The sequence below is a fragment of the Pristiophorus japonicus genome, chromosome 6 (genome assembly GCF_044704955.1).
Source record: "Pristiophorus japonicus isolate sPriJap1 chromosome 6, sPriJap1.hap1, whole genome shotgun sequence".
Taxonomy (NCBI): Eukaryota; Metazoa; Chordata; class Chondrichthyes; family Pristiophoridae; genus Pristiophorus; species Pristiophorus japonicus.
Window position 1 is genome coordinate 83619754 of NC_091982.1, and position 24967 is coordinate 83644720.

The following is a 24967-nucleotide window of genomic DNA, read 5'->3' on the forward strand; positions in this document are numbered from 1 at the left end:
TGGAGTAGGGACATTGCCCTTCTAAAGTATCATGAGACATGTTATTAGATCAAGGCCACAGGAAATAGATGTGGCAGTTGGGGGCATCCTGATCCCCTTTAATTTTCTATTTTTTTGATTGGATACATGTCTCACCAAGAAAATAGTTATGAAGCTGAATGGAGGCATGTCTGCCTGTTAGAAGTAGGCATGGAACACCACAGAATCACACAGCACAGGAAGAGACCATTTGGCCCATCTTTGAAAGACCAATTAGCTCCACTCCCCTGCTCTTTCGCCGTAGCCGTGCAAATCCTTTAAGTATAGATCCATTTTTAGAAATCTATCTCTGTGAGCAACGTTAGAACATCAAAAAGATGCGGAAAGCTGTCATTTTAGAACCACAAATGTAGAGTGGTATTTTTCAATTAGTTTTAAATTACAGGTGTGAGCAGGATGAAACATAGCAACGACGAATGTGCTTCGGAAGCCAGTCTCAGTTAATTTGGCATTAGAACAATGGTGAATGCATTGGAGTCCACACCTAAAATCTAAAACTGTAAAAACACAACCACAGAACAAGTAACAAACTGAGTCAAAAGGCATTTTTCTATCTAACATTTTTATTTTTTGAATTCCACAGATACATTTAGTTGCTGGCTTTTGTTACCTGTTGATTGGACAGGCAGCTTGTAAAAGCATTCAAGCACAGAATTGGAAGAATTACCAAGTGATATAGAATTCACCTATTTATTTAAACTCAGAACAGAGCATTTTACTTCTCACTTAATAAATTGTACAACACTCCAAGGAGGAAATATGCAGAGCTAGATTTATACAATTGGCTAATGAATGTGTACAGTCTATTATTTAGATAACATCATCCATCAAGTAGAAAGTTGTGGATTCCCAATAGTAAAAAAATGTAACAGTTCTACTTCTGATATTTCAAAGTTGCTTTATTGCACTAGAAAATCTATAAATTAAGCAGACTCTGCAGAAAATAATTTCTTCAGCTTTAAAGGAGTAAACACAATGCCCATTTTACACTTTACAGCTCAATTTGATTCTCAGATCATTAAAATTTGAATCAGATTTAAATTGGAATCATGATAAATAATTGTTAATTTGAACAACCATGGTGGTTTGAGTAAAACAAATGATTGATAGCTTCTACTCTTGGTGAAAGTAGGATGATTGAAATCATCCTGGCTATTGTAAATTAACATGCATGAATTTCCAGAGAGCATTTTCTTTAACTGGCATAGTTTTCTTAAATATAAATAGAATTTAGTTAATCTTCTGAATAATTTTGCTCAGTCACCAAAAAATTCTATACAATTTTTAACGTCTATTTCCAAGGCCAATAAACCTCAGTCATTCACAATACTAGAATTCTTAACCAAAAATGCCAAACTTCTCTGAACTATTTTGCATAGTCAAACTCCTTCAGAACAAAAGGCTACCCATTTTTATAAAACACCTGATCTGTCATTGGCAATGCTTGTTTTTTGGCATATATACTTATTATTCTTCTAATTTCCTTGAAAAAGGAATAATCACAAATAAAAGGCATTGCTGTCCTGTGCATTGCTACTTCTAAATCAGTGTTGTCCAATAGAAATTGGTGACTAGCCACATGCGCTAATTTTAGTAGAAAATGCCTTACAGACACTTATAAAATACAGGTAGTTAACAAACATCTACCACAATTCAATAACCAAGGAAATAAAGCACTTGCATGCTCTGCTTTTTAATCTAACCTTTTTGTATGTTTGTTAATAAAATGGTAAAAGTGTAACTCATTCGCAAGTATGTGCAATCAATCACATGCCCAATAATGGTGTGTATATTACTCATTTTTTATTTGCTAATCAGAAATACAATTAGCCACATGTGGCTAGTGGGTCACATATTGGACAACATTGTTCTAATTCATACCCTACCGCGCTCTTATTACAGTTTACATGCTTAATTAAGTCTTTACACCATACACCAAACTCCTACTTAACTCTAGTATTAAATCTTTTTCATTCTTACATCAAGATAAAAAAAACAAAGCCCTCACACCCAAAACCTCCAACATTAGCAGTAAAAATAAATTGAATAAATGACACAAACCCATAAAAAATTCAGCATATTTCAACTATTTTAAACTTTTAATCACAGGCTAAGAGAGGATGTCATAAAATGGAGAAAATGCTGAGTAATTTCAGTTTCAAAATAGTAAACACTGGCTACCCGAAGTATTCAATGTGTCTTCAATTTCATGAAAAGAATTCCTAATGTAAAAACAAAACAAAACAGATTTTATGAAAGGTTATTCCGTAGAAGAGTCCTTACCTACTGTGCAAATATATATCTGCATTTGCAGCATTAACAATTTTAAACACTTCTACATTTCACTCTTATTTTCCTCCTAAAAGCTTTCTAAGAAAGAATCACAGTGGACCAACATTTTGTTGGCCATTTAAAGGGTGAAAGAACCAACTGAAGATAATAATATTAATGTACCTGTTTTATATTCTGTCAGCCTTGTTAATGAGAACAGTCTGGAATTCTTTAGAAGATGAAGTCTGTCTACTATCTTTCAAAAGGCCCAGCATTGGATAGTCAAGGTACCTATATTTATTAAAACAAAAAGTAAAATTATCCGTAAAGAGCCTGAGTTTGCAAATCACATCTGATATGAAACAAACAAAAAGGAATTGGGAAAGCAGTGATGTACTAAAATGTATATTTTTGGTTCTGATTTCATGCAAACCTTGGTGTGTTGATTAGAATTATAAACACAGCGATTGCTCTGGGTAAGTAATTTTCACTGCATAGTAAAGTTCCTTAATACCATCAAACCTTTCATATAGTAATTTTAAATAGAATAACCAAAATTGCAACATGATGAAACAGCTTACTTACCTGACTATTGCTTTTAGCCTGTTTAGTCCAATAAAATTGACAGATTTGCAAGCTGATTTACTAAATCTGACCCTTTTTGGGACACTAAGGGCTAGAATTTCAGTTGTTGGCAAAAACGGTAGTTTTATGGCAAAATTACCGTTTTTGCTGCGCTACCGTTTAGGCCTAAATTTCAGCTTTTACTTCTGCGCCATCGGTAAAGTTGGCGTTGCACGAGGATTTGCGGCGCAAACCGCAAGTTTCGGCAACTTTAGTCTGAGGTGCTGAGACAGAGGCCTTAGGAGGGAGGGGGAAAAAAAAATTGCAAAAAACATTCACAAAATCCTTACCTACTAAATTGCTGAAAAAGAATTTTAAAATAAAAATGTTAACTTACTTTTTTTGTAGGTCTTCATACTTAGCGCTGCTAGCAGGGCTTACCGGTCGGTATTCTGGGCGTTGTGGAAAGTGCCTAAAGTACGACTAACACAATCTGCGGCGTTGCACCTCTCCGGCGGTACATGAAAGCGTCACTGCAAAAAGGTGCCCGAAGATCCCATCGACCGGGTTTTTGCCACAGAGGGACAAATCGCGCTGAAAACCCGGTCGCAAAGTCGGCAAAATTCTAGCTTAAATCATCTAAAAACCAGAGAGACTCTGAGCTACCCCATACATATCGCAGATCATATTCTGAGACTAAGACCAAGTTAAAATAGTCGCACATAATGATATACAGTTTTCAAACCCATAACCTACATGTATACATAAATATGGCTACTATTTCTCTTTTTTTGGCCACTCATTGCCTGCTTACACACCCAAATTTTATTTGTTCCTCTAATTTACTGGGGTAAATGACTGAAAAAAATGCTGTATTTAAAAAAAAAATGTATATGCAAACACTGCATCTAATGGAGTATTACATTGAAGAAATGTACTGATGAGTTCAGAACAAAATACAAACGCTTAACTGGTACCACCCTTTCCTTCCCTGCATCAAGCTTAGGATCAGTTAGCAACAACAACTTGCATTTATATAATGCCTTTAATGTAGTTAAACCTCCCAAGGCGCTTCACAGGAGCGTTATCAAACAAAATTTGACACCGAGCCACACAAGAAGATATTAGGACATATGACTAAAAGCTCAGTCAAAGATCTAGGTTTTAAGGAGCGTCTTGAAGGAAGAGAGAGATGGAAAGGTTTAGGGAGGGAATGCCACAGCTTAGGGCCTCGGCCGCTGAAAGCACTGCCGCCAAAGGTGGAGTGATTAAAATCGGGAAGCGTAAAAGACCAGAATTGGAGGAGTGCAGAGATCTTGGAAGATTGTAGGGCTGATGGAGGTTACAGAGATAGAGGGGCGAGGCCATGGAGAGATTTGTAAAGAAGGATGAGAATTTTAAAATCAAGGTGTTGCCAGACTGGGAAATAATGTAAGTCAGCAAGCACAGGGGTGAACGGGATTTGGTGCAAATCAACTATTCTGCAGTGAAGTACTTTTATTTTGTAAAATGTATCACGTAAGCCTCAAGAAATGATCCACCCAAAGCCAGTGTAACTAGTTAGTATAATCCTACACAGACACCACACATTCTTTTGTTGTAGTATCCATGTCACAGCAATAAGCATGAACACATCATTTGTTTGATACTTAGTTTTTGGTGCACTTTTAAGAGCTAAAGGAATCATACATAGCTCAAGACTTCAAATTCAGATCATAATAAACATCGATTGCAGGAAAAGTGAAGCGTGTGATGGCCAAACAAAACACCAGCTTGATCCACTGGGAGCCATCGTGTTCTTCTGTTGTACCAGCAGCGAGTGCTTTTTGCAGCACTTATTTGTATGATACACGCCTCTACCATTGAAAAATTGTTAGGGAAAGTACATTTTTTTTTAAATATAAGGGTTGTACATGCCTGTAAGATGCACAGACAACAGCTTGCACATGCTTGTGTGTTTAAAACAAAATTGAAACCTTCCTCCTATGCCCACCAAAAATCTTCACCGTTGCAAGTAGGTAATGTGAGTACAGCTCAATACTTGCACCACTGTTGAAATACCGTTGGTGCTGGACAGGTAGCTGCAATGTTAAGACAGAGAGGCCAAAATTCAACCTCCCACTAAGGCCTGTTACGCCGGAAAGCCCCGGCGGTCACGCGGCAGTGTTGACTGGCCGCTGCTCCCAAAATTCTCCTCGGTGGTTTTTCCAGTGGTCCTCCCTTCCACCCCACTGCTGCCGAACTCTCTCAAGTGCGTCATTAAAGCGCACACCGCCAATCTCTCGCCCCGCAAGCAAAATTCAGGTAAAAATAAATCTTGTGGCCACCGCACGGTGTCCCCGACAGTTTTTTCTGTTGGTGCAGTGTGTGCAAAATGGCGGTGCAACCTCCATTAAAGGGGAGGGTGAGCGGCCGCCATCTTTTTTTTCTTCGTCAACCGACTGCCAGGTCAGCCCAACAATTATGCCCTCAGGTTCAACCGCGTCGCCAACAGGCAGCCTGGCACCCAATCTTGGGTGCCAGGCGACTGTCCCAGCCGAAATCTTCCCTGGTGGCCCAGTGGGTCTAACTACAATAATCATAGAGCTCACTGAAGAGGAGAGACGTGGTGACGCGCTAGCGTGATGACATCATCAGCCCTACGCTGATGACTGACAGCGGTGGAGAGTCTGTCCCGCACCCTCTTATGACCGATCTTCTGCTCACCGCCCCACTTCCGCCCCCGTTATGACCGACTTACGCTCCGCTCGGGAAAAAAAAGATAAAGAGCTGAATTTCACGCAAGAGGCCACCTCATCCACGGCGACAGTGAAAACACAGGAAAAACAGTAGGTGCGACCAGTTTCCGGCAGAGGTGAATTTCTACCCCAGTGTCATTTCTGTCATGGTTATCAGACACTGATGAAGCTGCATTATTCATGTATAAATAACCTACAGTGGTGTCATGTCAGTACAACACAGCCATGTCAGTACAATATTCCTTTCATTTGATATCTTTTACATTAATTTGATTGCTGTGTGACAATTTGCATCAGTGATTTTTTTTTGTTAACTTTTCAAAGGTCAAAAAAATTAAAACAATTTGTACATTTGATCGATTTTGATAATACTAAGTGCAAGGTTCGAAAATCCACGGCCGCATTTGAAACACCCCAAGGACAAGAAAACTAACATGGGATCGTTCCATACACTAAATGAACATTTTTGGCCAAGTAAAAGCAGGCTGGGAAAACGTGTGGGCGGATACAGACATTGTGGAGTCTGGCTCACAAGCGAGACCGAGGCACTAGCCAATGGGGGAAAAGTGCATTCTGGCAGGCCAATCAGGGGTCGAGTTGGACCTGAAGTGGGGAAATCTTCAACCAATAAGGACTCCCCGGCCCAGTTTGAAAATGACTTCCCCCCCAAATCAAACTACGAATGTGGGCCATTATCTACCTAATTAATATGGACAATAGCTCTGAATCAAAACTATGAATCACTGCAGGAATGGCCCACTGACTCCCAGGACTATAACAAAGGACCCAAAGACTTTCAGGCACCTATGTGCACTGAAACAATACCCTGGTCCTCACACCAGCGTGTACCTGTGACATCTTCTGATTAAATATTCAAAGCTATCTCCCCACCCAAACTTACACAATGGACCACCCACTGGGTTTGAGCACGAAAAGACCAGAACTGAATTGAATACAAATATAGGACACAGAACCACCAGAAAAGTAGTTGTATGAAAAACTTGCAGAAAGCTGGAGAAAAAGGAGTTGTGGACCAAAAAGAGTTGTGGGCAGAGTTCACAGGGGAGGAAAGGTGTGGAGAGGAAGACTTGCAGGAGTTGTGGAGAAAAACAGTTTGGGTTCAGTTGTTGAAAAAACTGCTGGCTGCTGGAGGGGGAATGCAGCTGGAGCAGTAGGAAAAACAGTTTGGGGTCAGTTCTTGAAAGGGCTGCTGGCTGCTGGGGGGAAAGGAGCCGAGAGAGTTTTACAAACTTTGATTTTGGTCGAGACTATAAACCCACGAGCCAAGCTCCTGGTTAATAAGTGGCAGCAGGTGCTGCTGTTCGCCCTGAACACACTGGACAGGGCGAGAATAGCCGAAGCATCAGGCTGGGGCACACAGAGCTGTGCAGACCTGGACACCTGGTTCAATAACCTGGATTCACAGCTGTAGTCTGACGATAACCGAGAGGCAGATAGAAGAAACCGACGCAACATCAAAGAGGAAAACCGAACAACATAAAACCCACCCCAGAGGGACCCTGAGCTGAAATAAGTGCTTCAGAACCCCGGAGTTGATAGGATTGTGAGTATGGCCCAAACCCCCTCACAGACTCAATTTAGGATAGGAATTGGTAGGAAGGGTGGGAATGGGAGGTGTGGTTGTGTGTGAGTGGGATGTTTTAACCTCTTGTTTTCCCCTTCCTTGTTGCGAGATTTTTCGGGTTGTTGAATGAGATTTTGCCATTACTGCTATTTTATGACCTCTTCCTATGCCCTCTATCTTTATGTTTACTATTCTAATTAAACAACATTAGCCATTTTGCACTCTTACCCACTGTGTCTGGTGCCTCATTACTCACCCACTCTCATAAATCGCACGTACAGAACCCAAGGGGAGTGTGGATTCGAACCCACACCCCAAACTCCCCAATAAGTATTTGAATTGGATTGCTGACAGGAAAATTACAGTGACAGGTCTGTAATAAGTTAAATAATCTTGTAATTTCTAAGCAATGTTAATAACATCGATTACCGCTTCGTGATGATGGTGTGCGTCACATTCTTGTCTGTCCCATGTGATAAAGATTTCAGTCTCATGATTTCCTGGAAGAGAGATTAAAGGGATCAAAGTTATTAGATTCAGTCTGGGATTTCAACCACGATCATTTATATCTGAGCCCTCTTGCTTTTCAATGCTCTCTCAATGTTCAGAAAAGCATGTTCTCCTTAGTGAGAACTGCTATCACTGAAGGCTTCCTGCCATCGGAACCCCTTCTAAAATGTATTATTTTAGAGGAGATCCTGGCATTTGTTCCCCTTCCAAATAGAGTCTTACCATCTCACAATTGTGTTTAAATTAAGCAGCCAATGCCAGCCTACAGAAGGGTCTGGATAACATCTAAGTTTGGGCTGACAAGTGGTAAGGTAACATTTGTATCTCGTACTGGCCGAGTAATGACCATTTCCAATGAGAAAAAGCTTGGTCATCTCCTCGACCTTCAATGTCACAGCCATCACAGAGTACCACACCATCAACGTCTTGGGTGTAATACTGATCAAAAGCTTAACAGACCATCTATACCAACACTGTGGCTGCAAGAGCAGGCAAAGGCTTGGTACTCTGATGTGCAGCTCACTTCCTGACCCCTCAAAGCCTCTCCACTATCTACAAGGCCCATCATGAGTATGATGGAATACTCAGCACTTGCCTAGATGGGTGTAGCACTAACACTCAAGAAGCTTGACATAACAGAGCAATTTGTTTGATTAATATCTCTGCTACCTCCTCCATCACCGGTGCACTGTGGCTATATAGTATTTTATAACCTACAGGAGTTGATTGCAGCAACTTACCAAACTTATTTTGACACCACCTCCTTTGGCTGTGACACCTCGCACCGAGGAGAACAAAAGCAACAATGTTGTGGGAATATCATCACCGCCAAGTTACACATCTTGACTTGGAGATTTATCATTCGTTCCTTCAATATTGCTGGGTCAATAAACTGGAATTCACTAGCCTAACTCCATTGTGGGATGACCTGCATGGATTGCAGCAGTTCAAGGAGAAGGCTCACCACCTACACCTTCTCAGGACAAGCTGGGCAATAAATATAACCTTGCCAGCAATGCAAATATCCCAAGAACAAATAAAAAGGGTTTTTTCTAGTGGTGCTGTTTTTAAACAGGTGATTCTGGCATTGACGCCCCTTTGAAGAAAAGGGTATATCTGGCATTGAAGCAGGCACTATTCTAATTCATCATCATCATCATCATAGGCAGTCCCTCGGAATCAAGGAAGACTTGCTTCCACTCCTGAAGTGAGTTCTTTGGTGGCTGAACAGTTCAATACGAGAGCCACAGATTCTGTCACAAGTGGGACAGATAGTCATTGAGGGAAGGGGTGGGTGGGACTGGTTCGCCGCACGCTCTTTCCGCTGCCTGCGCTTGATTTCTGCATGCTCTCGGCATTGAGACTCGAGGTGCTCAGCGCCCTCTCGGATGCACTTCCTCCACTTGGGACGGTCTTGGGCCAGGGACTCCCAGGTGTCAGTGGGGATGTCGCACTTTATCAGGGAGGCTTTGAGGGTGTCCTTATAGCGTTTCCGCTGCCCACCTTTGGCTTGTTTGCCATGAAGGAGCTCAGAGTAGAGTACTTGCTTTGGGAGTCTCGTGTCTGGCATGCGGACTATGTGGCCTGCCCAGCGGAGCTGATCGAGTGTGGTCAGTGCTTCAATGCTGGGGATGTTGGTGCGCCTGTCCTCGCAGGGGATTTGTAGGATCTTGCGGAGACATCGTTGGTGATATTTCTCCAGCAACTTGAGGTGTCTGCTGTACATGGCCCATGTCTCTGAACCATACAGGAGGGCAGGTATTACTGCAGCCCTGTAGACCATGAGCTTGGTGGCAGTTTTGAGGGCCTGGTCTTCAAACACTCTCTTTCTCAGGCGACCGAAGGCTGCACTGCAGGCGGTGTTGGATCTCATCGCTGATGCCTGCTCTTGTTGATAGGAGACTCCCGAGATATGGGAAGTGGTCCACGGTGTCCAGGGCCGCGCCGTAGATCTTGATGACTGGGGGCAGTGCTGTGTGGTGAGGACAGGCTGGTGGAGGACCTTTGTCTTACGGATGCTTAGCGCAAGGCCTATGCTTTCGTACGCCTCAGTAAATACGTCAACTATGTCCTGGAGTTCAGCCTCTGTATAAGTGATGCTGAATGGCCAGTACTCCACTGACTCGTTTTAAAATTCCTCATGAAATGCTTGCTGGACTATTTATTTAATTACATTAATTCTTTGATCCTGGCTGACTTATTTTGAAGATTTTTGACATCACTTCTTTATCCTATTTTTTATAATTTTTCCTTCTGCTTGTCTTTTTTAAATAAAAATATCAGTTTTAATACAATTTCACTCTTTTGTATTCTAAGTGTGGCTGACAAATGAAGTGTGATTATAAAAGATTTCACTGCACTTGCTTGGCAGATGCACCACACAGTCACACTGCATGCACCAAGGCAGCTTCCTGGTATTAGGTGTAGCCAAGTTCAAGTTGATGTGTATAAGGTTGTCAGTCCCTGCATTTACTACTGCTGCATTTAGCTCCCACAAAATGAGGTATGCTCCTCTGATCCTTGATGGTAACAGGCTGCCAAGTTACCTACCTACTGAAATTATTCATCAATAACATCAGGATTTATTTTAGCCCTATGAGGACAGGGAGCCCACCCCAAGGAGCCTCACAACTATCAATTCTGTTGCAAATCTCTTTGTAACAAATGTTTTCTTTGATCTTGGCAGAAGCTACACTATCATCAGGCCTGGACCTCAAGTAAGTGTAATATTTCCCATCCAAGTGAGATTGTAATAATCAGGTTGAATTATAGTTTTAACCACTTATTAAAGTTCTGGTGGTACTATCGGTTGGCAGCTTTTCATTAGATGCGGCCAATCTCCGATTACAAATCTAGACGATGTCTTAAGATTATCAATCCCTAAAATTACAGTTGCTGCCTTCAACTTCCATAAGTGTAGGCTGCCGCATTAGTGACATCACTGCCTTATCAGCACACGGGTGCTCGGTCAACACTTCATACCCACAATGCTTCACACTGCAAAGGACTTATGAGCCGTGCCCAGCTACTTTCCCAGTATTTTGAAAGAATCATCACATTATCCCTATACATCTCTTTGTAATCAATTGTAGGGCACAGCTTTGGGGTGGTTCATTGTGTGATAAGAAAAACTTACAAAATTGGAGATGGAATAAACTCAAATGAAATATTGCTGTAAAAATATCAGAAGATCAGGTTTACAAATCTTCTCCAGGAATTTCCACTGGGATTCTCTTGATCTCCCACCATAGCTTCAGGGAAAATCCCAGAGAAATGACGTTAACAGCGGTTTACATCATTTCCGCAGCTTTTCTCCTGATCGTCCGTCTAAGTCACGAGGGAGATCAGGAAAACTCAGCGGAAATTCTACCCCATTAAAAAGCAAGTCTACATGTTACCAAGGAAATCTAGTACTGAAAGGGTTAAGAATCACATGTGAAAGAGAAATAGATTTAGGACGAATGGGGTAAAATGTCACATTTATGTTTGCACCAGGAATGAATTTGCTGCAATCTACTCCAGGCACAGAAGTAGAAACACAATAAAAATATAGCAGTTCTAATTATTCTGCTCCTCACGGTCGCGGCAGTGGTACTAGTTAGAATTTATAGTTAGTGATACTGAAAGCATTGTCAAAGCTTGGAAGGATGCCAGCCGGATGATGTCAGGCACATTTGATAGTCATCTTCATAGGTAGCCCCTCAAGTCGAGGATGACTTGCTTCCATGCCAAAAAGTTCACAGATGTTTCAATAAAGGCCCTAATATTCCAGGTCCCGAACTAAATCTTGAAGGTTGGAAGATGCCTGTGCGTGGATTTTTTTAATGTCTGGTGGCCACTGCACACCAGCCACATTTGATAGTACCTTGTTAGCAGTTTACCAAGAAAAAGTGTTTGATTGGTGATTCTTAATTTTGATTTGGGTCCCTACCTATTGTGCCATTCCAGCACTCCATTCCATAGAACACTGCAATGCTAATCCAAAGCCACAATAACCAGGTGTTTCACAGCAGATTCTGTACTGGATTCATTCTTACACTGCCATGACAGTGTCATTGAAATTAAAGAGAAGCCACAGGACCTTACTCACCTCATTCTTTTGTTTGATGATGGTCTCCATCTCACTCAGGCTATTACTGTATTGCATCAATTTAAATTGCATGCTGCTGGAACTGTCTTGTCCTGATGACATTTCACGTTTCATATTGCTGATTTGTGACTAAAAGAGACAAATAAGTTATATTAAAAGATGAGTCAGATCCACAGCTCATACCTGAACAATGAACCCTCTTCCGAGAAGGAACATTACAACAGCATGTTAACTTCAGCTTTCTCCTATTTTCTGTTTAAACAGTATTTTTGCAACCAAATTGTTATTGCACTTGGAAACCCTAATAATTAGATTAACACTTTTTTAAATTCCAATTTCTTTACACATTTAGGTCCCCAGTCCTTTGCCTACACTAATCTATCTTCAAATAAAAGCATAGGAGAGACTGGGCTGGACAATAATCATCAACAACTTGCACTAACATAGAAAAACATCCCAAGGCATTTCAGAGAGGTCTAATCAGAAAACTAGATGCCGAGCCAAAAGAGGAAATATTTGGAGGGGTGGAAGTGGATCTGAAAGGAGGAAAAGGATGTGGAGATTCCTGAGCCTGTACCTAAGCTGTTGAAGGCAGGCTGTCTTTGGTGGTGTGAAGCTGGGGGGATATACAAGAGTTCAGAGTCAGAGTAACGAAGAGTTTTGGGGGGTGGAGGAGGTTACATAGGGAGGAGTGAAGCCATTAAGAGATTTAAACAAGAGGATGAGAAGTTTTAATTTGAGGTACTTTGGAGGCAACGAGGACAGGGGTGATGGGTGAGCAGGACTTGGTGTGGTAGTGTGCAAGGACAGAGGGATCAAGGGTGTTTTTTTTTGAGGCGGCAATTAATGATGGCTGCCTTGAAAGGAATGCGCACAGTACTCGAGAAGAAGGAACCATTAATACTGGTGGCCAGGAGTGGAAGTTGGGTGCTCAGCACTTTAGTGGGAATGGGGTCAAGGAAGCAGGAGATGGGTATGAGAAATGTGAACTGGATATGTGTGTTCTAAAATGTGAATACAAGTCAGTAGAATCAAAGTAAGGAACACTTGGGAGAAACACACTTCATTTGGGAGAGTAATTCAGGTAGGAACATATTCTTTAACAAAGGGAATCAGTCTGGGTGGGGAGAGCAAGTCAAGCAAGAAAATGCAAACTTAATTGCAACAGTGAGGCTGACTGAGGAAATACACTGGATTTTGAAATAAGAAACTAAAGACAATTGATGCATAATAATGTACTCAGGTGATATTAAGAAATAAATGGGTTTGATTTAATAATCATTATGGAGATGTGGTTGCAGAATGAACAAGGTTGGGAACTAAATATTCCAGGATATTTGACATTTAGAAGAGATAGGCAAAATGGAAATGGGTGGGGTGGGGATAGTCCGATAATAAAAGGATGGGATAAATATAGTAGAGTGAAAGGATCTTGGCTCGGAAAATCAACACGTAGAATCAGTTTGGATGGAGCTAAGAAACAGCACGGGGCAGAAAACACTGCTGGTAGTAGCTTATTAGCCCCCTAACAAAAGTTGTAGTGTTGGGCAGAATATAAATCAGGAAATTAGAGGTGCGTGAAACAAGGGTAATACAATAATCATGGGGGAACTTTAATGTTTACATAGACTGAGCAAACCAAATTTGCAATAATACTGTGGAGGATGGGTTCATGGAATGTATTCAAGATCATTTTCTTGATCAGGATGTCGAATAACCAACTAGAGAACAGCCATTTTAGATCTACTATCATGCAATGAGAAAGGGTTAATTAATAAAATTGTAGTAAAGGAGCCTCTGGAGAAGAGTGATCATAATATGATAGAATTTTATATGGAGTTTGAGTGTGATTTAGCTAAATCTGAAACGAGGGTCTTAAATTTGAACAAAGAAAACTATGTAGGTATGAGGGACGAGTTGCCTAACATAGATTGAAAAATATGATGGTAGATAATGACAAACATTTAAAGAATTAATTCATAGTCACAAAGAATATACATTTCCCTCAGGAATAAAAACCTCATGGGTAAAGTGATCAAATTCTGCCTAAGATGAGAGGTTAAAGATAGTATTAGATGAAAGGAAGAGGCTTATAATGTTGCCAAAAGGAGTAGTAAGCCTGAGGATTGGGAAGATTTTAGAATTCAGCAAAGGATGACCAAGAAATTGATGAAGCAAGAGAGAATGAGAGTAAACTAGCAAGACATATAATAACAGATTATAAAAACTTCTATAGGTATGTAAAAAGGAAAAGAATAGCAAAAGTAAATGTGGGTGCCCTGGAGGCAGAGACAGGAAAAATTATAATGGGGAATAAAGGAAATGGCAGGGACATTAAACAAATACTTTGTATCTGTCTTCATGATAGCAGACAAAAAACATTCTGGAAATAATGGGGAAACAAGGATCTAGCAAGAATGAGGAACTTAAAGAAATTAGTATTAGTAAAGAAATTGTACTGGAGAAAATAGGGAACTATAGGCCAGTTAGCCTGACATCAGTAGTAGGGAAAATGCTAGAATATATTATTAGGGAAGTGGGAACAGGGCACTTAGAAAATCATAATATGATTGGGCAGAGTCAACATGGATTGATGAATTGTATTTAACAAATCTGTTAAGAGTTTTTTGAGGTTGTAACTAGCAGGGTAGATAAGGGAAAAATCAGTGGATGCATTGTATTTGTATTTTCAAGAAGCATTCGATAAGGTGCCATACAAGAGGTTTTTTCACAAAATTAGGGCTCATGGGATTGGGGGCAATATACTAGCGTGGATTGAGGATTGGTTAATGGACAGAAAATGTAGAGGTCAGGTTGGCAGGCTGTAACTAGTGGGGTACCGCAAGGATCAGTGCTTCAGCCTCAGCTATTTATCTATATCAATGAATTAGATGAGGGGACTGAGTTTAATGTATCCAAGTTTACTGGGTGTGAAAATAAACTGTGAGAAGGATGTAAAGAGGCTGTAAAGAGATATAGACAGGTTAAATGATTGGGCAAGAACATGGCAGATGGCATATAGGGCTCAATTTTCCCCAAAGCATTGAAGAGTTCCGCCCGATTTTTTTGAGCCCAAGAACGCCAAAAAAAAGTGTTGTAAGTTTCCCCATTGGATCTCTTCATTTTGGCATGGCCTAACCCGACCTTTAGTTTTGGGGGTGGAGCCTTGATCTGCGCCAAAAAGATCGGGCTACCATGGTAACCAGGGACACAATGTACAATGCGAGCTGAGGCTGCAAAGTGAAGCATACAGCCACCTCCCATCACGTTAAAAGAATTGAAAAACACATAGCACCAACTTACTTCCAACCCCACCTGAAGGCTGTTCAGTCCCATTCTCGGTCACTGGTTCGACTTACTCTCTCTCTGGGGACCGAGAATGGGACGGACTGTGTGTGTGAACGGGGACCGAGAATGGGGCCGGACAGCCTTCAGGTGAGGTTGGAGGCAAGTTGCTGTTATGTGTTTTTCAATTCTTTCAGTGTGTCCAGGCATCTGCTGTGCTGCTTTCCTTACTGCGCCAATTTCCTTAACTCTAGGAAAGGTTTTTCAGGACAGGCCACATACACTGGCCTAATCAGAACTGGAGTAACTCTCAGCTGGCCAAACTTCCCTAAATGGCCAGAAGTGGCGTAGGTGGCTGGTTACAACCCCTTTGGCTGAAAAAAAAACGGACTTAAAAAATTCGTAACCAACTCAATTACGCTGGTGCAAATTGATTGGGGAAACTGGGGATTTTTAAGTTAGGGGAGAAAAAGCAGCCTGCTCCAAAAAAAAACAACGCAAATACTGGGAAAAATTGAGCCCATAATGTGGAGAAGTTATCCACTTTGGTAGGAAAAATAGAAAACCAGAATATTTTTTAAATGGAGAGAGACTGGGAAATATTGGTATTCAAAAGGGACCTGGGTGTCCTTATACACAAATCACAGAAAGTTAACATGTGCAGATACAGCAAGCAATTATGAAAGCAAATGGTACATTAGCCTTTATTACAAAGGAATTGGAGTATTAGAGTAGAGAAGTCCTACAGTTGTAGTGAGATCACATCTGGAGTACTGTCAACAGTTTTGGTCCCCTTACCTAAGGAAGGATATACTTGCCTTAGAAGGAGTGCAATGAAGGTTCACTCGACTGATTCATGGGATGAGGGGATTGTCCTATGATGAGAGATTGAGTAGACCAGGCCTATATTCTCTAGAGTTTAGAAGAATGAGAGATCTCATTGAAACATATAAAATTCTGAAAGGGCTTGATTGGGAGGGTGTTTCCACTTGTTGGGGACTCGAGAACTATCGGTCAGTGTCAGAATAAGGGATTGCCATTTAGGACTGAGATGAGGAGAAATTTCTTCACTTAAAGAGTTGTGAATCTTTGGAATTCTCTACCCCTGTCAGCTGTGGATGCTCAGTCATTGAGTATATTCAAGACAGAGATCGATAGATTTTTGGATATTAAGGGACTCAAGGGATATGGGGAGAAGGTGGAGGTGAGGTAGAAGATCGGCTATGATCTTATCGAATGGCGGATCAGGCTCAATGGGCCAAATGACCTATTCCTGCTCCTATTTCTTATGTTCTTATTGAACAAATACATTTTTTTTTTAAAAAGCTGTTGCTTCAAAGTACAGTCAGAACCAGAAAGGTAATTACTTTACCAAGAATGATGTTGGATTCAGCAAAATTAGCAAACAAATCAGATATTTGCAGTATGGGCAAGGGAGGGGAGGAGAGATGAGAGACGAAGGGACATTAAAACCAATACATAGTACCTCATGAAAAAGTAATTCCTGTGAAACTGTTTCACAGACTTCATATCCATTAACTTGTCCACTACCAAACTTCATATACACAATATGATGTGATGTATGAACAGATATCATGATGCCATAATAATCAAGGAACAGTCCTGCTACTCACAGTGCACTATGGAACAAGTAATGTAGTTCAGCACCAAAAGCTTTTTATAGCTCCTCCACAGAATCTTTTCTATCTAAGAGTAAATCATAATGCTGGTGTATACAAGCTCATTTATTAAAATTAATATAAACTATATTCACAGTAACTCCAGGATGGTATGTTGCCTCCCTGGTGCCAGGGTCAAGGATGTCAACGAGCGGCTACAGGGCATTCTGGGAGGAGAGGGTGAACAGCCAGAGGTCGTGGTCCACATTGGTACCAATTACATAGGTAGGAAGTGGGATGAGGTCCTGCAGGCAGAGTTTAGGGAGCTAGGAGAGAGATTACAAAACAGGACCTCAAAAGTAGTAATCTCCGGATTACTCTCAGTGCCACGAGCTAGTGAGTACAGAAATAGGAGGATAGAGCAGATGAATACATTGTACATTAATGATTTAGATGAGGGGATTAAATGTAGTATCTCCAAATTTGTGGATGACACTAAGTTGGGTGGCAGTGTGAGCTGCGAGGAGGATGCTATGAGGCTGCAGAGTGACTTGGATAGGTTAGGTGTATGGGCAAATGCATGGCAGATGAAGTATAATGTGGATAAATGTGAGGTTATCCACTTTGGTGGTAAAAACAGAGAGACAGACTATTATCTGAATGGTGACAGATTAGGAAAAGGGAAAGTGCAACGAGACCTGGGTGTCATGGTACATCAGTCATTGAAGGTTGGCATGCAGGTACAGCAGGCGGTTAAGAAAGCAAATGGCATGTTGGCCTTCATAGCGAGGGGATTTGAATACAGGGGCAGGGAGGTGTTGCTACAGTTGTACAGGGCCTTGGTGAGGCCACAGCTGGAGTATTGTGTACAGTTTTGGTCTCCTAACTTGAGGAAGGACATTCTTGCTATTGAGGAAGTGCAGCAAAGATTCACCAGACTGATTCCCGGGATGGTGGGACTGATCTATCAAGAAAGACTGGATCAACTGGGCTTGTATTCACTGGAGTTCAGAAGAGTGAGAGGAGACCTCATAGAAACGTTTAAAATTCTGACGGGTTTGGACAGGTTGGATGCAGGAAGAATGTTCCCAATGTTGGGGAAGTCCAGAACCAGGGGTCACAGTCTAAGGATAAGGGGTAAGCCATTTAGGACCGAGATGAAGAGAAACTTCTTCACCCAGAGAGTGGTGAACCTGTGGAATTCTCTACCACAGAAAGTAGTTGAGGCCAATTCACTAAATATATTCAAAAGGGAGTTAGATGAAGTCCTTACTACTCGGGGGATCAAGGGTTATGGCGAGAAAGCAGGAAGGGGGTACTAAAGTTTCATGTTCAGCCATGAACTCATTGAATGGCGGTGCAGGCTAGAAGGGCTGAATGGCCTGCTCCTGCACCTATTTTCTATGTTTCTATGTTTAATACATGGCTGGAGAGAGATGGTGCAGGCGGGAGGGCTTTAGTTTCCTGAGGCATTGGGACCGCTTCTGGGGGAGGTGGGACCTGTACAAGCCGGACAGGTTGCACCACAACAGAGCCGGGACCAATATCCTCGCAAAGGGGCTTTGCTAGTGCTGTTGGGGAGGGTTTAAACTAGCTTGGCAGGGGGATGGGAACCTGAAAATAGATTCAGTCGGAAGGGGAGTAAAGCTGGAATTAGCAAGCAAAAATAAAGAAAGTGAGTTTGAAGGAGAGAGGAAGCAAGCAAGAAAAAAAAGTAAAAAAACAAACTTAAAGGCACTTTGTCTAAATGCACGTAGCATTTGTAACAAAATAGATGAGTTGACGGCACAAATTGAGACAAACAGGTATGATCTGATAGCCATTACAGAGACATGGTTACAAGGTGACCAGGACTGGGAATTAAATCTTCAGGGGTATTTGACCATCCGGAAGGAAAGACAGCAAGGAAAAGGAGGTCGGGTAGCACTATTGATAAAGGATGGAATCACTGTAATAGTAAGAAACGATATTGGCTCAAATGATAAGGGTGTTGAAACAGTTTGGGTGGAGATAAGGAACAATAAGGGGAAAAAGTCACTGGTGGGCATAGTCTATCGATCCCCTAACAGTAGCAATTCTGTTGGTCGGAGCATAAACCAGGAAATAGTGGGGACTTGTAAAAAGGGAACAGCAATAATCATGGGTGATTTTAACCTCTATATTGATTGGACAAATTAAATTGGTCAGGGTAGCCTTGAGGAGGAGTTCATAGAGTACATAAGGGACGGGTTTCTTGAGCAGTATGTAACGGAACCAACCAGAGGGCAGGCTATCTCAGATCTGGTCCTGTGTAATGAGACAGGATTAATAAACAATCTCCTAGTAAAGGATCCGCTTGGAATGAATGATCATAGCATGTTGAATTTCAAATTCAGGCGGAGGGTGAGAAAGCTGGATCTCTAACCAGCGTACTAAGCTTAAATAAAGGAGACTATGAGGTATGAGGGCAGAGTTGGGTAAAATGGACTGGGAAAAAAGTGTAGGACGGTTGATGAATAGTGGGATATATTTAAGGAGATATTTCACAACTCTCAAGAAAAATATATTCCAGTGAGGAGGGAAGGGTGTAAGAGAAAAGATAGTCACCCTTGGTTAACTAAAGAAATAAACAACGGTATCCAATTAAAAACAAGGGCATACAAAGTGGCCAAAACTAGTGGGAGGACAGAAGACTGGGAAGCTTTTAAAAGCCAGCAAAGAATGACTAAAAAAATGATTAAGAAAGGGAAGATAGACTATGAAAGTGAACTAGCACAAATTATAAAAACAGATAGAAAGAGTTCATATTAGGTATATAAAAAGGAAAAAAAAAAAAAAGAGAGAATGGCTAAAGTCAATGTTGGTCCCTTAGAGGACGAGACCAGGGAACTAGTAATGGGGAACATGGAGATGGCAGAAACTCTGAACAAATATTTTGTATCAGTCTTTACGGTAGAGGACACTAACAATATTCCAACAGTGAATAGTCAAGGGGCTATAGAGGGGGAGGAACTTAACACAATCACCATCACTAAAGAGGTGGTACTCAGTAAGATAATGGGACTAAAGGCAGATAGATTCCCTAGACCTGATGGTTTGCATCCTAGGGTGTTAAGTGAAGTAGCGGCAGGGATAGTGGATGCATTGGTTATAATTTACCAAAATTCCCTGATTCTGGGGAGGTCCCAACAGATTGGAAAACTGCAAATGTAATGTCTCTATTTAAAAAGGGAGGCACACAAAAAGCAGGAAACTATAGACCAGTTAGCCTAACATCTGTGGTTGATAATGTTGGGAGTCCATTATTAAAGCAGTAGCAGGACATTTGGATAAGCAAAATTCAGTCAGGCAGAGTCGGCATGGATTTATGAAGGGGAAGTCATGTTTGACAAATTTGCTGGACTTCTTTGAGGATGTAACAAACAGGATGGATAAAGGGGAACCAGTGGATGTGGTGTATTTGGACTTCTAGAAGGCATTTGACAAGGTGCCACATAAAAGGTTACTGCACAAGATAAAAGTTCACGGGGTTGGGGGTAATATATTAGCATGGATAGAAGATTGGATAACTAACAGAAAACAGAGAGTCAGGATAAATGGTTCATTCTCTGGTTGGCAACCAGTAACTAGTAGGGTGCTGCAGGGATCAGTGCTGGGACCCCAACTATTTACAATCTATATTAATGACTTAGAAGAAGGGACTGAGTGTAATGTAGCGAAGTTTGCTGACGATACAAAGATGGGAGGAAAAGCAATGTGTGAGGAGGACACCAAAAAATCTGCAAAAGGACATGAACAGATTAAGTGAGTGGGCAAAAATTTGGCAGATGGAATATAATGTTGGAAAGTGAGGTCATGCACTTTGGCTGAAAATAATCAAAAAGCAAGTTATTATTTAAATGGAGAAAGATTGCAAAGTGCTGCAATACAGCGGGACCTGGGGGTACTTGTGCATGAAACACAAAAGAAAACACAAAAAGCAGGTACAGCAAGTGATCAGAAGGCCAATGGTATCTTGGCCTTTATTGCAAAGGGGATGGAGTATAAAAGCAGGGAAGTCTTGCTACAGCTATACAAGGTATTGGTGAGGCCACAGCTGGAATACTGTGGGCAGTTTTGGTTTCCATATTTACGAAAGGATATACTTGCTTTGGAGGCAGTTCAGAGAAGGTTCACTAGGTTGATTCTGGGGATGAGGGGGTTGACTTATGAGAAAAAGTTGAGTAGGTTGGGCTGCTACTCACTGGAATTCAGAAGAGGAGGTGATCTTATCGGAACATATAAGATTATGAGGGGGCTTGACGAGGTGGATGCAGAGAGGATGTTTCCACTGATGGGGGAGACTAGAACTAGAGGACATGATCTTAGAATAAGGAGCCGTCCAGAGATGAGGAGGAATTTCTTCTCTGAGGGTTGTAAATCTGTGGAATTTGCTGCCTCGGAGAACTGTAGAAGCTGGGACATTGAATAAATTTAAGACAGAAATAGACAGTTTCTTGAGCGATAAGGGATTATGGGGAGCGGGCGGGGAAGTGGAGCGAGTCCATGATTAGATCAGCCATGATCTTGTTGAATGGCGGAGCAGGCTCAAGGGGCCGTATGGCCTACTCCTGTTCCTGTTTCTTATGTTCTTATGAATCAGCTACACGTTAATTGATAGCCCCACTTAAGCTCATTTAAGAGTGACTCAGTTAATTGATCAGTGTGAGTGAGTCATTGGAACAGGAGTAGGCCATTCAGCCCCTCGAGCCTGTTCTGCCATTCAGAGAACATGGCTGATCTGTAGCCTAACTCCATTTACCCACCTTCGCCCCATATACCTTAAAACCCTTGTCCAGCAACGACCTATGAAAATGAACTGAGCTAACATCTACTGCTTTTGGTGGGAGAGGAGTTCCACACTTCTGCCACACTTTGCAAGAAGTGGTGTTTCCTAACTTCTCTCTGAATGGCCTGGCTCTGATTTTAAGACCATGTCCCCCTGTCCCAGACTCCCCACCAGTGAAAATAGATTGTCTCTATCTACCCTATAAATTCCTTTCAAAATCCTAAAAATTTCAATCAAATCACCCCTTAACCTTCTATAGTCCAGGGTATACAGGCCTAGTTTATGTAATCTCTCCTAATAATCTAACCCTTGGAGCCCCGGTAACATTCTGGTGAATCTGCACTGCACTCCTTCCAAGGCCAATGTATCCTTTCTAAATTGTACTGTCTAGAACTCTACTCAGTACTCCAGATGTGGTCCAACTAGGGCTTTTGTATATATTCTAGCCCTCTAGTTATAAAGGCCAGCAATCCATTAGCCATTTTGATTATTGTTTGCACCGGACAACTGCATTTTAGTGATCTGCGCACATAGACCCCTAAATCACTTTAGACCTCCACTGTTACTAGCTTTTCACTATTTAAAAATACTTGGAACTATCCTTTTTCCACACTCATTGAATATTTCAATGTTTCTTTGTAACTTTATGCTTCCATCCACACTACTTGCTATGCCACCAATCTCCGTGTCATTGGCAAACCTAGATATATGGCTCTCTATTGTGTTATCTAAGCCATTAGTAAATATAGTGAATAGTTGAGGCCCAGCACAGATCCTTGTGGGACACCACGAGTCATTTCATTCCAGTTCGAGTAAATACCCATTATCCCTACTCTCGGTCTTCTACCACCCAACCAATCTCCAAATCAAGTCAGTAATTTGCCTTCAATTCCATGAGCTTTAATTTTAACTAACAGTCTCTTATGTGGAACCTTATTGGATATCTTCTGGAAGTCCATATAAATGACATCCATAGACATTCCCTAGTCAACTACTTTAGTTACTTCCTCAAAAGATTCAACTAGGTTAGACATAACCGACCCTTTACAAATCCATGTTGGCTCTCTCTAATCAGCTCAGATCTCTTCAAGTGCTCAGTCACTCTCACCTTATAGATTCCAATAACTTCCTCACAACAGATGTTAGACTAACAGGTCTATAATTTCCTGGTTTTGTTCAATCACCTTTTTTTAAATAGTGGAGTTACATTTGCAATTGTCCAATCTAAAAAGGGGCAATTCCTGAAATGGGAGACCTTTGGAAGACTATAGTTAAAGCATCTGCAATTTCCTCACCTACTTCCTTTAAAATCCTGGGGTGGAAACCATCAGGTCCTGGGGATGTATCAGTCTTTAGCGCAATTATTTTTTTAAAATACTTGCTTACTTTAACTTCAGTGAGTTCCAGTCCTTGATTGATTATTAGTCTCCCTGGAATGCCAGGTATATTATTCTCTTTCTCTACTGGAAAGACTGGCACAAAGTAATTATTCAACAAGTCTGCAATTTCTCTATTTTCATTTGCAATATTACTTGCATCTGTTTCAAAGGGCCCACATCACCCTTTTTCTTACACTTTTGTGTTAATTGTCATTTAATTGGCCAGTGAAAGTGAGACATTTTAATTGGCCAGTGAGAGTGAGACATTTTAATTGGCCAGTGAATTCTATAACTAAAACCAAGGTCAATGTACTTTGGTGTTGTGATCTGGAACGATAAGGGAGTCAAGGGTTATGAGGAAAGGGCAGGGAAGTGGAGTTGAGGCCAAGATCAGATCAGCCATGATCTTATTGAATGGCAGAGCAGGCTCGAGGGGCTAGATGGCCTTCTCCTGGAATATGTTCTTATGGAATGCAATGCCTGAAAGGCTGGTGGAAGCAGATTCAATAGTAACATTCAAAAGAGAATTGGATAAATACTTGAAAAGGGAAAAATGCTGGGTTATGGGGAAAGAGCAGGGGGGTGAGACTAATTGGATAGCTCTTTCAAAGTGCTGGCACAGGCACGATGTGCCAAATGGTCTCCTTCTGTGCTGTAAGATTATATGATCAGCATTTATAATTTCCAATGTGGACTTGCAAAGGATAATGATCATGTTATATTGAAAACAGTGAGAACAAGAAAATAATTTCCGTACCCTCAAAGAACCGATCTCCTTGTCCTTTTCTTCACGCAGCTTGTTGACCATTTCATAGTAATTATTTGTGATTTCCGTAGTAAATATTGAGCTGGAAGATTGACTTGTTGGGCTCTTGGTCAGCTGTAAACAGTAAGTATTATAATCAGTGTCCAAATGCTGCAAAAACTTCTGGCCCCCTTTTTTTAATTATCCACATCCCTTTAAATTTCACCTAAATTGCAATTGTCCAATCCCACTACTGCCTGCTCACGTACAAAGCTGCACCTGAAGTCAATATAAAAGAAAATTGGGCAGGTGTAAATCGGACGGCCGATTTGCTAGCGTCTATTTTTTTTTTAAACACAGTGATAAAAGTTAAAATGACCCCCTTCTGGGGAGCTTTGCACTCTTTTCCAGCCATTTGTGGTCCTTACAGGAATGTATAGGCTCGTGTGTTTTTGCCACAAAAATAATGAAGATGTATTGAAGCATCTTAGCTACATAAAATTTACAAATTACGACAATGCATCTGTTGCCGTTTTAAAGAAAGACTTGGATTTATATAGCGCCTTTCATGACCACCGGACATCTCAAAGCGCTTTACAGCCAATTAAGTACTTTTGGAGTGTAGTCACTGTTGTAATGTGGGAAACGGGTCAGCCAATTTGCGCACAGCAAGCTCCTACAAATAGCAATGTGATAGTGACCAGGATCTGGCAGAGAAATCGTTGGTAATATTTCTCCCGCCCTCCTGCATGTCTCAGAGACGTGGACCATATAGAGTAGACACCTCAAATCTCTGGAGAAATGCCACCAACTAGGTCTCCACAAGATCCTGCAAATCCCCTGGGAGGACAGATGCACCAATGTTAGCGTCCTCGAACAGGCCAACATCCCCAACATCGAAGCACTGACCACACTCGACCAGCTCTGTTGGGCGGGCCACATTGTTGGCATGCCTGACACAAGACTCCCAAGGCAGGCGCTCTGCTCGGAACTCCTGCATGGCAAGCAAGCCCCAGGTGGGCAGAGGAAACGTTTCCAGGATACCCTCAAAGCCTCCTTGATAAAATGCAACATCCCCACCGACACCTGGGAGTCCCTGGCCAAAGACCGCCCTAAGTGGAGGAAGTGCAGCCGGGAGGGCGCTGAGCACCTCGAGTCTCATTGCTGAGAGCATGCAGAAACCAAGCGCAGGCAGTGGAAGGAGCTTGCAGCAAACCAGTCCCACCCACCCTTTCCTTGAATGTCTGTCCCACCTGTGACAGACTGTAATTCCCATATTGGACTGTTCACAGTCACCGAAGAACTCACTTTTAGAGTGGAAGCAAGTCTTTCTCG

General features: G+C 41.6%; 1 protein-coding gene across 1 annotated transcript in view; it reads right to left on the reverse strand.

Moving 5' to 3' along the window:
• Positions 1–584: 584 nt before the first annotated feature.
• pof1b (POF1B actin binding protein) overlaps positions 585–24967 on the reverse strand; it is a 106228-nt gene continuing 81845 nt past the window's right edge. The window contains exons 11-15 of the mRNA XM_070882109.1: positions 23645–23767; positions 11798–11926; positions 7627–7697; positions 2494–2601; positions 585–2261 (exon numbers count right to left, since the gene is read on the reverse strand). Coding sequence (XP_070738210.1) covers positions 2499–2601; positions 7627–7697; positions 11798–11926; positions 23645–23767 — 426 coding nt within the window. The 3' untranslated portion in view covers positions 585–2261; positions 2494–2498. The remainder of the gene's footprint in view (positions 2262–2493; positions 2602–7626; positions 7698–11797; positions 11927–23644; positions 23768–24967) is intronic.